At 40.9% G+C, this 13,052-nt stretch overlaps 1 protein-coding gene across 1 annotated transcript; it reads left to right on the top strand.

Moving 5' to 3' along the window:
- Positions 1-1,890: 1,890 nt before the first annotated feature.
- Positions 1,891-12,709, top strand: LOC120690432 (villin-2-like). Its single transcript, XM_039973071.1, has 24 exons — positions 1,891-2,092; positions 3,088-3,227; positions 3,344-3,443; positions 3,535-3,603; positions 3,683-3,919; positions 4,014-4,191; positions 4,277-4,409; positions 5,191-5,350; positions 5,426-5,582; positions 5,653-5,756; positions 5,870-6,028; positions 6,267-6,335; positions 6,413-6,481; positions 6,614-6,751; positions 8,123-8,251; positions 8,843-8,993; positions 9,126-9,136; positions 9,220-9,360; positions 9,442-9,567; positions 10,165-10,221; positions 10,309-10,407; positions 10,471-10,690; positions 11,077-11,276; positions 12,176-12,709. Exons 2-24 carry the CDS (start codon positions 3,172-3,174, stop codon positions 12,287-12,289), a joined length of 2,877 nt encoding a protein of 958 aa, XP_039829005.1. The 5' UTR covers positions 1,891-2,092; positions 3,088-3,171; the 3' UTR covers positions 12,290-12,709.
- Positions 12,710-13,052: the final 343 nt, after the last annotated feature.

Genomic DNA, 13,052 nt, shown 5'->3' with positions numbered 1-13,052 from the left:
AATTCATTCCAAATATTTATATTGAATGATATTTTGGTTTTGAAGATAGTTGAGTCGAGGTTACAAAAATTCAACATTTATATTTCTGTGGTTATTGGAGCTTGACCTTTGTTTTTGTTATTGAATAATTTTAATGTGTGTGATACCAATTGTAGTTGTTTATTTGAATTTTTAAAATAGACGCCCTTCTTATGCATACATATTAATTTCTACAAATATAAAATTATTTTAATATAAATACTTTAGTTGGAATAAATTGCATCCACCATATAATGACTTGGAAGATACATGTATATCGATCCAACAACTTGTAAAATACTTAATTTAGTACAATAACTTAGCAAATTAGTGTATCTAAAGTTCAAATATTACAGCGGTGATACATCTAGACATGCCTGATTGCAAGAGAATAGCATATTCGCTCCATTTCTCAACACGTTGCGAACTTGCAATGTGTGTCCCTCGCGCACGGAGGTGTTTGTTCCTCGTCGCGTGTGATCGGAATGATCCAATCGCAGTAGCGAGTGTCCCCGCCTCCGGCGTCTCCGCCACCACCCTCCACCATCGCCGACGCTAACCAAGCTCGCTGCCACGCCGTTCGTCCACCGCTGCCGCGCCATCCGTCCACCGCCCGCCGGATATCCAGCTCGCCCTCAGTCAGCCAAACCGCCGCCACCGCCAGGCCGCCATCACAGCTGGCCCCCTTCTCTAGGACCGTCAGCCATGGAAGTCCCGGCAACCCCGGAACCTAAAGGCTTCACCACCTCAACCACTACCCGGCTGCCGGCGACCTGCGGCCACCCACCTACCATCCCTCCCCGGCCACCTCCTCCCATCCCCTAGCTCGTCGGCGGCCGCTCCCCTCTATCCGCTCACGGAAGAAGATGAACACAGGCGAAGGCGCTTCTCCGATGCGTTGGCTGCCACCTGCATGCGCGACGTATAGATTTCGACCTCGCGCCCGGCCCGATAGCGGTCCACCGTGCTGCCTGCGGGCCGCACGACACGAGTGGGCACGCGGCGGCGACGCGGCGTACGTGTGGAACAGTGGAAACACGCACGCGCCCGGACCCGGCTGCCGGATCGCCGATGGCAGATGGGCATCATCCCTGGCGGCCGTGCGTGAACCCGTACGCCGCCTGATTATTCCGGATGTCGGCTCTCGCAGCGCGTCAGTTGAGGTTGAGTTGATGGTGGGTGCGTGCCTGCCCCGTCCGACGACCGGCCGGCCGAAAGCTCGCAATTATCGCCTTCGATCATGCGAAGCCGCTGGGCCCTGACGGCCTGACCTGACGGCGATCATGCATGCGGATTCGGCGCTAGAAGAATCTTGTGACAGACAGTCACCTCTGGCCCGATCGAGCTAGCAATCGATTTTGATAGCTGCAGTGTGGTGTACGTCCACGGTCCCCGGACACAGCTGAGCCGAGCTGGGGAGCTGGCTTTCCTCGTGAGCTGAAATTAGCTTTCCCCGGACACATGAGTCCGTCACCTGGTACAAAACTTTCTCCCATCAGTTTCTTTGGACGGAGACTTATCCATCCTGTAATCTTCAGAGATAAATCTTTACTCATCTCGTACAAAAGTTGGCCAAGCTCTCTCCAGATTCCATGAGCATTTTGGCAAACGAACGATGTTGCAGGTAAAACGACCGCACATCCCATTCTCTCCCACTCCCACACGCACGTACCGATTACTTAACTACTACAAGTACTCCTACTTTTCTTAAAAAACACTACTTATATTATACACAAGTACTGAGTAGTCAGTAGAGTAGTACGAGCTCGCCCCTTGCCACCGACCAAGCCGTCGTCCACTCGTCCTCCCCCTGCCGCCCGGGCGCGTATAAATAGCGGGGCCATTCTAAAACCGGGCAGGCGCAAAACGCGCGGCGTCGCGGAACACCCCGTCCACCCGTTCCGTTCCAAGTCCGGTTCCGAGGCACGGGCACCACCGCCCTCGCTCCCTCTCTTTCTGCCGCGGCGCCTGCCACCTCCCCGCCCCCTCGCTCTACGGCTCCACGCTATCCCGCCCGCTCGACCCCGCCGGCCGCCGCCTCTCACCGGCGATCCCCTCCCTCTCGCCCGGCCAGGTACCCCCCCCTCCGACGGACACGGTTGGTTTTGGGTTCCCTCTGTTTTCTCTCCACTCGCGCGATCGGTTTCGGGCCGCCACACCCCCGTGACGACGGCGGCCCGCGGGGTGATATGCCTTTGGCGTTGGTGGTCGAGAGATCTCTTGTTTGCCATCGATGCAGCCCGATCGAAACGCGGAGTGGCCAGCCGGTGGATCCTCACTAACGCGGCGGCGCTGGCGGTTGGCGTCACGGATTTCGCCGTTGCCTGTGCATTGACACACCGGCTACATCTGGCAAGTGCAGTAGTGTAACGTCCCTGCTCTGGATCGGTAGCCGAGTGGGGAGGCTGCCAGCCTGCCACGCTAGCTAGATGGCGCGCAGCCGCGCACGAGGCGGCGGTTGCTGCTTGCGTGCCTAGTGTTGCGTATGCGTCCATGTACACACACACACACACACACACACACACAATACGCATATATGCTTTGTGATGTTGAGGTTGATCTACGGTCACTTCTGCCGCCGCTACTTTGGCATGAATCCACCAATTTTTAGTCACTGTGGCACTGCGCACCAATTCTGTTACTGGGGAGGCATGTCCCTTAAAAACTCAAAAGGTTTCGTCGCGCTCACATTTTTCGTTGATGGTTGCCGTGGTAGTTTTGTTCATAAATGAGCATGTACGGTTCTATGTACGGTCGCACCAATTCTTGCACTCACATCCTTGGATCCACATAGTTGAGTTCCTGATGCACACTAAAATTGACATGCTTTCTAATCTGACACTGTGAAATCAGTACATGACCTTTAACGAGTTTGATTTGGTGGGTTCTGTAAACTTTGATAAGTTTTGCTGCATGTCATCCAGTCTTCCGTATAGAAGCGCTGCACATATCTCTTAACTGAAAACAAATCTGTTTGCAGATATGACCTTGTACAGTGTTCTGTATCTAGGAGTTTTAGATTACACTGTTCCTAATGGTTTTTCAATCTCATTCAATGCGCTTTTGCAGTTCACGGCTTTCTAGTGTTCTGTGGCCTTTGTTTGGTGGTTGGTGCCTCTCTGAAGTTGGCAACTTCTGTAAGACTCCAGTGCAATGTCAAATGCAAAAGTGGTGCTTGAGCCTGCGTTTCAAGGAGTTGGCCATAAACCGTATCCTTTACTTAGATGTCTTGAAATAGGCTGCTGGTTTATTTTGTCTGTTTTATCTTTCCAGTCAAAACTTCTCTGTTCTCTTTATGTTGTTATTCCCCTTAACTTAAATACAGAGGGACAGAAATATGGAGGATTGAAGATTTTAAGCCAGTTCCTTTGCCAAAATCAGATTATGGTAAATTCTACTGTGGAGATTCGTATATAGTTCTGCAGGTAGTTTTGATTCTCTTCCTTTTTTTTCTATAGGCATTTTTGTAGTTCTCTTTAGAAACAAGATTTTTTTTATGCATCTGTCCTGTTTTAGACGACTTGTAACAAAGGAGGTGCCTATCTTCTTGACATCCACTTCTGGATTGGAAAAGATTCTAGCCAGGTAGTTTTTCTATAACACCTCAGATTTTCTAGGTTATAAGTCAAATTCCATGCCCACTTCTTGCATTGATGTTATGCAGGATGAAGCTGGAACTGCAGCAATCAAGACAATCGAGCTTGACACCATGCTTGGGGGTCGTGCAGTGCAGCACAGGGAACCACAAGGCTATGAATCTGATAAATTCCTGTCATACTTCAAGCCATGCATCATACCCATGGAGGGAGGATTTGCTTCTGGGTTTAAAAAGCCAGAAGAGGAGAAGTTTGAAACACGGCTGTACATTTGCAAAGGGAAGAGAGCTATCAGAGTTAAAGAGGTGCACTGTGTTCCACCTCCTTGCTTCATTTATGTTTAATCAACTATTTAAGTCAATCCTTGTGATGCATTAACTAAATGACTTCTTTATTCAGGTTCCCTTTTCTCGTTCATCATTGAACCATGACGATGTCTTTATCTTGGATACTGAAAAGAAAATATATCAATTCAATGGTGCAAACTCCAATATTCAAGAAAGAGCCAAAGCTTTGGAAGTGATTCAACATTTAAAGGAGAAATATCATGATGGAGTGTGTAACGTTGCAATTGTTGGTGAGATGACCTGCACATAAATTTCATACATGTAAAACCTCATCAAGTCCACAGACTTCACTGATACCTTTTTTCTCAATAATAGATGATGGGAAATTGCAAGCGGAATCAGATTCCGGTGAATTCTGGGTCCTTTTCGGAGGTTTTGCACCAATAGGTAAGAAGGCTACAAGTGATGACGATGTTGTTCTTGAAACTACAGCACCAAAGCTTTACAGGTACTGCCTTTCTGAAAACAGTTGTTCCTGACTCGCAAGAGCTGCAGAGTTTTTCTTATGATGCTTTCGAATTTTCATGGTGACACTTAAGGACAATCAAAATCTGTGTCAAAATTTGCCTAATGCATTGCTTACACGAGTCCCAGTGAATAATTGGCAGCAAGAGATCACTGAACTGAGTGTGGGCTGGATGGTTGAGATGGGGCTTAGCTAAATCACTTAACGTCACATATAAGCACTCTGAAGTGTGAGATGGTATTTTAAAATTCACCAGCCCAGGTAAAGGAGGTTACTGATAGGTCTGGCGAGCACAAAGACACTTGTTAATAAAATGTATTTGGTTTGCTTCAAGTTAGTACCACTTGTAACTTTCTGACGAACACATTTTTTGGAGGAGAGAACCAAGATTAGTAATATATTTTGTTCTGCTGAATTTACAGCTTACTCTTCTACAGAAGTTCATTTCTTGAACACAGATGAATTCTTTTGGAAATTTAGTACAAAAGTTTGTTGGTCTGGTGCTTTATATAGTTCTTCTTGGATGTTTGTAGAATTTTACCGCACTAAATTGCGCAGCATAATTCAAGACTCTAGTTGGTTCATAAGCCTATTACTTTACCTTTACGTCTGACTGCCCTATGTATGTTTTTATATATGCCTTCCTATTCTTCAATTCTTCATCTTTTATTTTACTTTTGTTTTTTCTCGATCGCACAGGCGAACATCTTTTATTTATTAATCCAATAGTTTTATTCCATACTGTTAATTGTTATGTTTGCAGTATCAATAATGGCCAATTGAAGTTAGAAGACATTGTTCTTACAAAATCAATTCTGGAGAACAATAAATGCTTTTTACTTGATTGTGGGGCTGAACTATTTGTGTGGGTTGGTCGGGTAACACAGGTGGAGGACAGGAAAACTGCCAGTGCAGCGGTTGAGGTAAAACCTAGAACCCAAATTGCTTGGTTTGTTGCCTTGAATTTTTTTTCCTTATATAAAAATTACCTCCTGTAGAAATTCATTATTAAAGAAAATAGGCCAAAGACAACAAGAATAACTCAAGTGATTCAAGGTTATGAGAATCATACATTCAAATCTAAGTTTGAGTCATGGCCAGTAAGCAACACGGCAGGGAATGCCAGCACAGAGGAAGGCCGGATAAAAGTTACAGGTAATATATTTATTTATTGGTATGTTAAAATTGACCTTTTGTCATTATTAATAGCATATGTCTTATGTAGCACTACTGAAGCAGAAAGGTGTCGATGTCAAAGGAATCTCAAAAAGTAGTGCGCCAGTAAATGATGAAGTTCCTCCTTTGCTAGATGGTGGTGGAAAACCTGAGGTTTAGCTGAACTTGCTTTTTACTTTCTAAGTTGCATTTTCTTGTCAAGTACAAAAGGGATTAGGGAATGCATTAATATAAATGAAACCATAAGAACAATCTCAATATTTCAGGTTTGGTGTATTAATGGCAGTGCAAAGACTGCTCTTCCAAAGGAGGAACTTGGAAAATTCTACAGTGGAGACTGTTATATTGTTCTTTACACATATCATTCTGGTGACAAAAAAGAAGAGTTCTATCTAACTTATTGGATTGGAAAACACAGTCTCCAGGTAATTATAGTTTATGTATATAAATGCTTAAGACGCAGCTCAAATTCTCTAACCTGCCCCCCCCCCCCCCCACACACACACACAAGAAAAACTTGTGCTAGTTTGATTAGTGTTGATCCTTTACTTTACATATTGTAATAGTAATGGCATATATACTATACAAGGGTTCATGGTGAACTTAGTTACCCATACAACTGTTCTGTGATGCATGAACTTACCCTTGGTTTATATCACATAGGAAGATCAAGAGATGGTTTTTCAAATGACTAATACCCTTTGGAATTCGATGAAAGGAAGACCTGTCCTGGTACTGTATTCTTTTTTTTTGTGACACATACAACATTTCCTATGGAGGAGTTTCATGTATTGGTTGCATCATTTTAGGGTCGTATTTATCAAGGAAAAGAGCCACCTCAATTTGTTGCACTTTTTCAGCCAATGGTTATTCTTAAGGTATGATCCTCACTGTGACTGTGCCATGTTTAATGACAAATGAGTGCTGCTCCACAAAGGAACTCATGGAGCAGTCTATAGAGCTGAAGAATAATTTTATTATCAGATAAATATATTTGGTAAATCATGCAGGGTGGCATTAGCTCTGGTTACAAGAAATTTGTAGAAGAAAAGGGTCTGAAGGATGAAACATACTGTGCTGATGGCATTGCTCTCATTCGAGTTTCTGGAACATCAGTTCATAACAATAAGACACTTCAAGTTGATGCGGTATTATTACCTAAACCCGTTCTTATAAAGATATTAAAATGAGATTAATTTTTTTCTTGACTTTGTTCACTTTCCATACTTAAAGCTTAATCTAATGAGGAAAACTAGGCATAATAATACTTCAGCACATCCCTCATGTCTAACCTCCATTAGGCCTGTGGTGTGGACAAGAAATGGGGCACAACAAGTTTCTTGGTCAACAATGCATTTGGTCTCGAACTCAAGATTTTTGTCTCTTATAACATATTTAAATTTTTACAACTATCAGCTCATCCAAAAGCTTAATCTATAAGAAAATGTGGGTAAACATACTTCAATCGCTTTTGTTTCTGAAGTATGGAAATATACTTGATGGAATTGCTATGTTCTTCTCTTAATGGTCCTGCATACTAGCATTCTCATTGTGTTTTACAGTGTTCTTTTGGGCAGTTGGACTTAAAGAATGCATATAAGTGTTAGCAGGGATGGCAATGGTACCCGAAACCTGATGGGTTTTTTACTCTATTATATTAGGGTATGGGTATGGGTCAATTTTCTTACCCATGGGTTTGTTAATGGGTACAAAGTCCTACCTGTTGGGTTTATGGGCATGAGTTTGTTCCTATAATACCCGAACCTATAGACCCATGGTTTTTTTAAACCCGGTCCGACCTAGTGCAATTGTTATTTTATTTTATAAATTTATAATAAACTTAATATCCCTTCTCTTTCACTTCTTATTTTGGTGAACCTTGAATGTTTTGATGGCTGCTAGGGATGTTGTTGCTTTGTTGCTGTAGTGTTTTGTATGCATATGATGGATTGGTGACTTTGTATGGTGTCATGATCACTTGAATATAAAACTTGTTATTTATATTTATTTTCCCTCTAGTAATTTTAGTGAACAATGAAATTCTTGCTTATCATGTATTTCTATACACTATAAACTTATAATTATTATATTAAACTTGATGATTATGATAAAAGATAGTATAATAAAGTATAGACCCACAGGAGACCCGTGGGTATCAGTTAACCCGACGGGCACGGGTTTTGACAAAATTCAAAAACCCATCACAGTATGGGTTTTTAATGGGTTTAGAAATTTTCATGGGTCTAGGTCTGCGACGGCAAAACCCAGTGGATTTATACCCATTGCCATCCCTAAGTGTTTGATGTATATATACTTTGTGTAATTAATCAATAGTCTAGGGTTCTATCTGCACTTTTTTACGTTCTTCATATTTGCCCCTTTGGGCATAGTAATAGATGAGTTTCTCATTTCTAATAACAAGCAGCTTTATCCTTAGCTAACGCACACTCAAACTATAAAGAACTAAGAACAACACAAAATGTTACTCCCTTGAACTTATAGTTATTTTTACTTTCCAGGTCTCAATGTCCTTGAGTTCCACGGATTGTTTCATTTTGCAATCCAAAAATGCGATGTTTATATGGATTGGCAACTCAAGTTCCTATGAACAACAACAATGGGCTGGTAAAGTTGCCGAGTTTTTGAAGGTAAGGAGCAATGAAACCGATTATGATATTCCTATTTTTAATAGTACCCTCTATTACAATTTACTTGGTCTTAGTCTTTTAGGACATATGAAGTATGAATAACCGAAAATAATAAATTATTTTGAAATCAGAATACCTTGGATGTGAATCTGATATCATGAACCTGCTATACATGAAAGACAAGATATATAATTTGGTTTTGCAATATGCATTCCAAGGTAACCAGCGAAACAATAATATACGATAATATGTTAACATTTATATTCCTTGTTTTTTTATTTTAGTCAGGAGTAGTGTTTACATAATAAACCGCTGATTAATGTCTATTATATTTGAATTATGATTGTTATTCACAATTGCTGTCATCAATGGGTATCTATTTTTCGTTATTATACTTCCAAAAGTTATACTGATTTCATTTTTCATGTGGTAAAATGTTGTAGCATACTTGACAACTCCAACTCTGTCACATAACTATGTTGGTGTTAAATCCTCCTTCCCCGGTTGCTCTGATAAAACTGAAAGTAATTGATACTTCCTTACCCTGGCCACTATTACTCACTAAGATTATTCGTACTCCCAATCTTACAGCCTGGTGTTGCTGTCAAACATTGCAAGGAGGGAACTGAGAACTCTACGTTCTGGTCAGCTATTGGTGGAAAGCAGAATTATACAAGCAAAAATGTTTCAACTGATGTTGGTATCAGAGAGCCTCATTTGTATACCTTCTCTCTTAGGAATGGTTAGTAGTCATCGAAACCCTTATATACACATTTCTCTTATTGCTATCACATTCTGTTTCTCATGTTCTATATTGACTCTAATTCTACTTTTTTTTTTGCTTCATTACAATAACATCTTCGCCATTTACCAGGGAAGCTAGAGGTCTGTTGCTGTATTTATTTGATCTAAAATTTTCATGTTCCAGGCTTCCATCATTCTCGTTCTGAAAGCTCGTTTTTATGCAGGTTACTGAAGTTTTCAATTTTTCACAAGACGATTTGTTGACAGAAGACACGATGATACTGGATACACACTCTGAGGTTTTTGTTTGGATGGGTCAGGGTGTGGAGACAAAAGAGAAACAGAAAGCATTTGAAATTGGTGAGGTGCGATATCAAGTTTAACTTTTCCGTTTTTCAGTTTTTTAACTATCGTTCAACTCCTAGCAATGACTACTTCCCTTCCAGAAATATGTAGAACATGCAGTGGCCTTTGAAGGTATTTCTCCTGATGTACCTCTCTATAAAGTCATTGAAGGAAATGAACCTTGCTTCTTCAGGACATACTTCTCCTGGGATAGCACACGATCTGTGGTAACTCTTACATATTTACTTCTGTATTTCAAAAATTTAACTTGTGCTTCTAATTCTGCTCTATTTATCAATATATGTATAAGATAGCTGATATTTTGAAGGTTTTACCTTTTTATTTAAGGGTAACATGATACAAGCATAAAACTTTCTCATGTTCCTTTTGAGGGAAAAAAGCGTTCTGTTGTTAATAGTTAGAGTACTTTTGGTATCAGCTGGATGTAGATGAATTCACGAAAACAGGAACTAATTATCGTTGCCTTTCATAATTTTATTTTTCACTAATTTAGGTTGAGCTGTACTGCACAATAGAATTAATTTCGTGGTTTGGGGAGGCTGCACAGGGTTGTGTTGACATTTCAATTTGAAAATAGAAAGAGAATACAGAACATGTATCTCTGTCTATAAGAAATAAATTGTGTAACTTGTGTAGTTACACAAAGGATATTTATTGTTATGACAATACCATTTCTTATTCGTTGTTAGTGTAAATAGACTTTTCCCTTATTTTGAATATGAATATGATGTGTTTTCTGGCCATACCTTTCTCTTTACTTGCGCCTGTTATGTTATGTCATAAAAGTTCAATCCTTAAAACAGATTCATGGGAATTCATTTGAGAAGAAACTGTCAGTCCTTTTTGGAATGCGTTCAGAGGTAAGTCCACATTTCTTTTTCAATTTACGAAGTGACTCATATTGTTTTCTTTCTTTTTTCATTCATGTCATTTTTAATTACTTGCAGGGTGGACCTAAGAGCTCAGGTGATGGTGGGCCAACTCAAAGGGCATCAGCACTGGCAGCTCTTTCATCTGCTCTGAATCCATCTTCCCAGGGAAAACAGGTATTGCTAATAATTTCCGTCCCAATTTTTGTTATCTTCTAACCACCCAATACTGTGTTTCAGTCGGATGAGAGGCCCCCAAGCTCAGGTGATGGCGGACATACTCAGCGTGCATCAGCAATGGCTGCCTTGTCCTCCTCCATTAATACATCGTCAAAATCCCAGACACAATCTCATTCAGGCCAAGGGTCGCAACGAGCTGCTGCTGTTGCCGCACTGTCCAATGTTTTGACTGCCGAGGGATCTCATAGCCCCCACCACAGTAGGGCGTCCCCAACAGCAGGTAAGACTTGTCACCTTGTCGGCCAAAATTTGGTTTGCAGTTTCGATACTTTTAGGAAGACAATAAAATTAGAAAGATCGCTGATATTATTCCTGTGTCACCAGTAACTCCGGTAACTAATATTGGATACTTTTAGCTCTCTGCATCCTTTTTTTTTTAGAAATATTAAAAGTCGTGCCTGTTTTGTTCGCTGTAGAAGAGTAAAAGGAGATCTGTAATCTGCTGTAGTGCTTTGACTGTGTTTCTTTGCGTTTTGTTTATAGTGGAACAGGGTGCACTTAGTAACTGCCAGAAAGTAGATGATGATGGCACTAGGAGAATTCTGTGGTTACATTCTTTCCCCCCCCTAGTTTCATGCCAAAGGTTGACACCTTCACTTGATGCAGATGCTGCGAAGACTGAATTAGCTCCTGCTTCTCCTCCATCAGAAATAGAGCCAGATGGCACAGAAGATGGCAGGACAGAGCCCGATGTCTCACAGGAACAAACTGCAAACGAAAATGGAGGCCAGACGATCTTTAGCTATGAACGCTTGATATCGAAGTCCACCGACCCTGTTAGTGGAATAGACTACAAGCGCAGAGAGGTTTGTACCTTCTACTGCACCCTTGAAAAAAAGTTTTTCTTTGTTACCTCATTTCCTTGTGAAAGGGCTGAGTATTTGTTGTAATTATAGAGGAATTGGGCATTTTACTTTAGTATTTATTGGATCCTATTTCCTCATCCCATAAGACAAGCTAGTAGAATTTCTTTGCTTTAGAAATTTATTATAAGCTCTGCATCAAAGTCGAATTTCCGAGAGGTAACTGCTGGTTACTAATTTCTCATACTTAAAATTTAGAAAATAACAGTCAGGATTGTAGGCATTTTGCAGCAATTGCTGCTAGTTATGAGTACAGAATGAAGTTATGAGTACAAAGGTTATTGCAAAAACTAAAAAAACAATGAACTAGAAAAGAAGTACAAAATGAAAGAGTGAAGACTTGAACATAATAATCACAGCCAAATTCTTGTTTCTAGAACTCCAGAAAATGGAACTTTTCTATTTTTTTATCGAATACAAAGGAGAGCTGAGTATCATCGCATTAAGAACACATAGAGTACAGCACCTACAACTCAATCCACACGCACACCCATAATGGAACCGTTCTATCCTTATAGTTCAGATTTATCTATACCCGCAAGATAGTGATGCTTTTAGTAAATTTTAGGCCTTCATTAGTTCCTCATGACATCTTAAACCATGATTCCCTAAGTAGCACAACCAGCAGTTCTGTGGAACACAAGGAATAGTGAATTTTTCTCTTATTGAAGTACAATGATTAAGTTGGGGCTTTTTTAGAGATGCACCTAAATTGATGATGCTTTTTTAATAGTTATCGTCTCTTATTGGAATATGTATTATAATGATGGCAGCCTCTTCTACATTTACTGCCCGTCATGTTTCAAACGATTTCAAAGTCTAACTTCGTTTTGATCCTGCAGACATATTTAGCGGACAGTGAATTCCAGACTGTGTTTGGTATGACCAAAGAGGAATTCTATGAGCAGCCAAGGTGGAAGCAAGAATTGCAGAAAAAGAAAGCCGATCTTTTCTGAAACATGGCTGGCCCTGAATAATCCCTTCCATTCTACACTCCTACCTCTTCTTTTTTCAGAAGAGTGCCCACGTTATCCAGCATTCTCATCATGTTGCAAGGATGATCACCAGCAGCTTGTTCTGCTGTTTTTGTGAGCTGTATAGGGTACTTCTTTATTTGCACACGGTTTGGGCACGTTATATAGGTCCATGGGGTCATAACCCTGGCCCCTCCATTATTCTGAGCTCCTACCGAGCATTGCCTGTTTATGTTTTTGTTTTCTTTGTGTTTATCAAATTGGTTCAAATGGTTTCGTCGAAATTTTTTTTTTGGTGTAAATGACATTACTAGTGAAATTTTGTAAGGTGATGATGCATTGGCACCAAGGTGTATGGAACATATTTTTGTTAAGAAGCTTCTATTGTCTGGTGCTGTTCTACGGGTCTAAGTCTTAACCATCTTTACCGCTCAGCAGTGCAGCAGTGCTCATGGGACATGAAGGATCTTTATGGTAAACCATTGTTCTCTTAAAGGCAGATATTGCTATGATATGTTTCATTGTCGTAGTTGGATGAGCAACGTAGGAGTTTTATAATCTAGAAATGACACTAGAAAGTGTCCCATTACCTCGTATAGGTGTAGCTCTTTAATCTTATATACAATGCAACAGCTATCAAAATGCTGTACGCTTTCAAAGTATGAATATATGTGTGGTGATGAACTGATGTTAAAATTCCCAATTAGCCCTTAAAAAAAAAAGAACTAAGTTCCTGCGAACTATT

Source organism: Panicum virgatum, chromosome 9N, assembly GCF_016808335.1.
Source record: "Panicum virgatum strain AP13 chromosome 9N, P.virgatum_v5, whole genome shotgun sequence".
Taxonomy (NCBI): domain Eukaryota; kingdom Viridiplantae; phylum Streptophyta; class Magnoliopsida; order Poales; family Poaceae; genus Panicum; species Panicum virgatum.
This window is presented reverse-complemented; position numbering and strand designations above follow the sequence as displayed.

Bases quoted from the DNA above. Each gene is read 5' to 3' on its own strand.
- LOC120690432 (XM_039973071.1), top strand. From the start codon at position 3,172: ATGTCAAATGCAAAAGTGGTGCTTGAGCCTGCGTTTCAAGGAGTTGGC. The intron at 5,757-5,869 runs GTTTAGCTGAAC...TCAATATTTCAG, and splicing joins ATGGTGGTGGAAAACCTGAG to GTTTGGTGTATTAATGGCAG. The intron at 6,482-6,613 runs GTATGATCCTCA...TAAATCATGCAG, and splicing joins AGCCAATGGTTATTCTTAAG to GGTGGCATTAGCTCTGGTTA.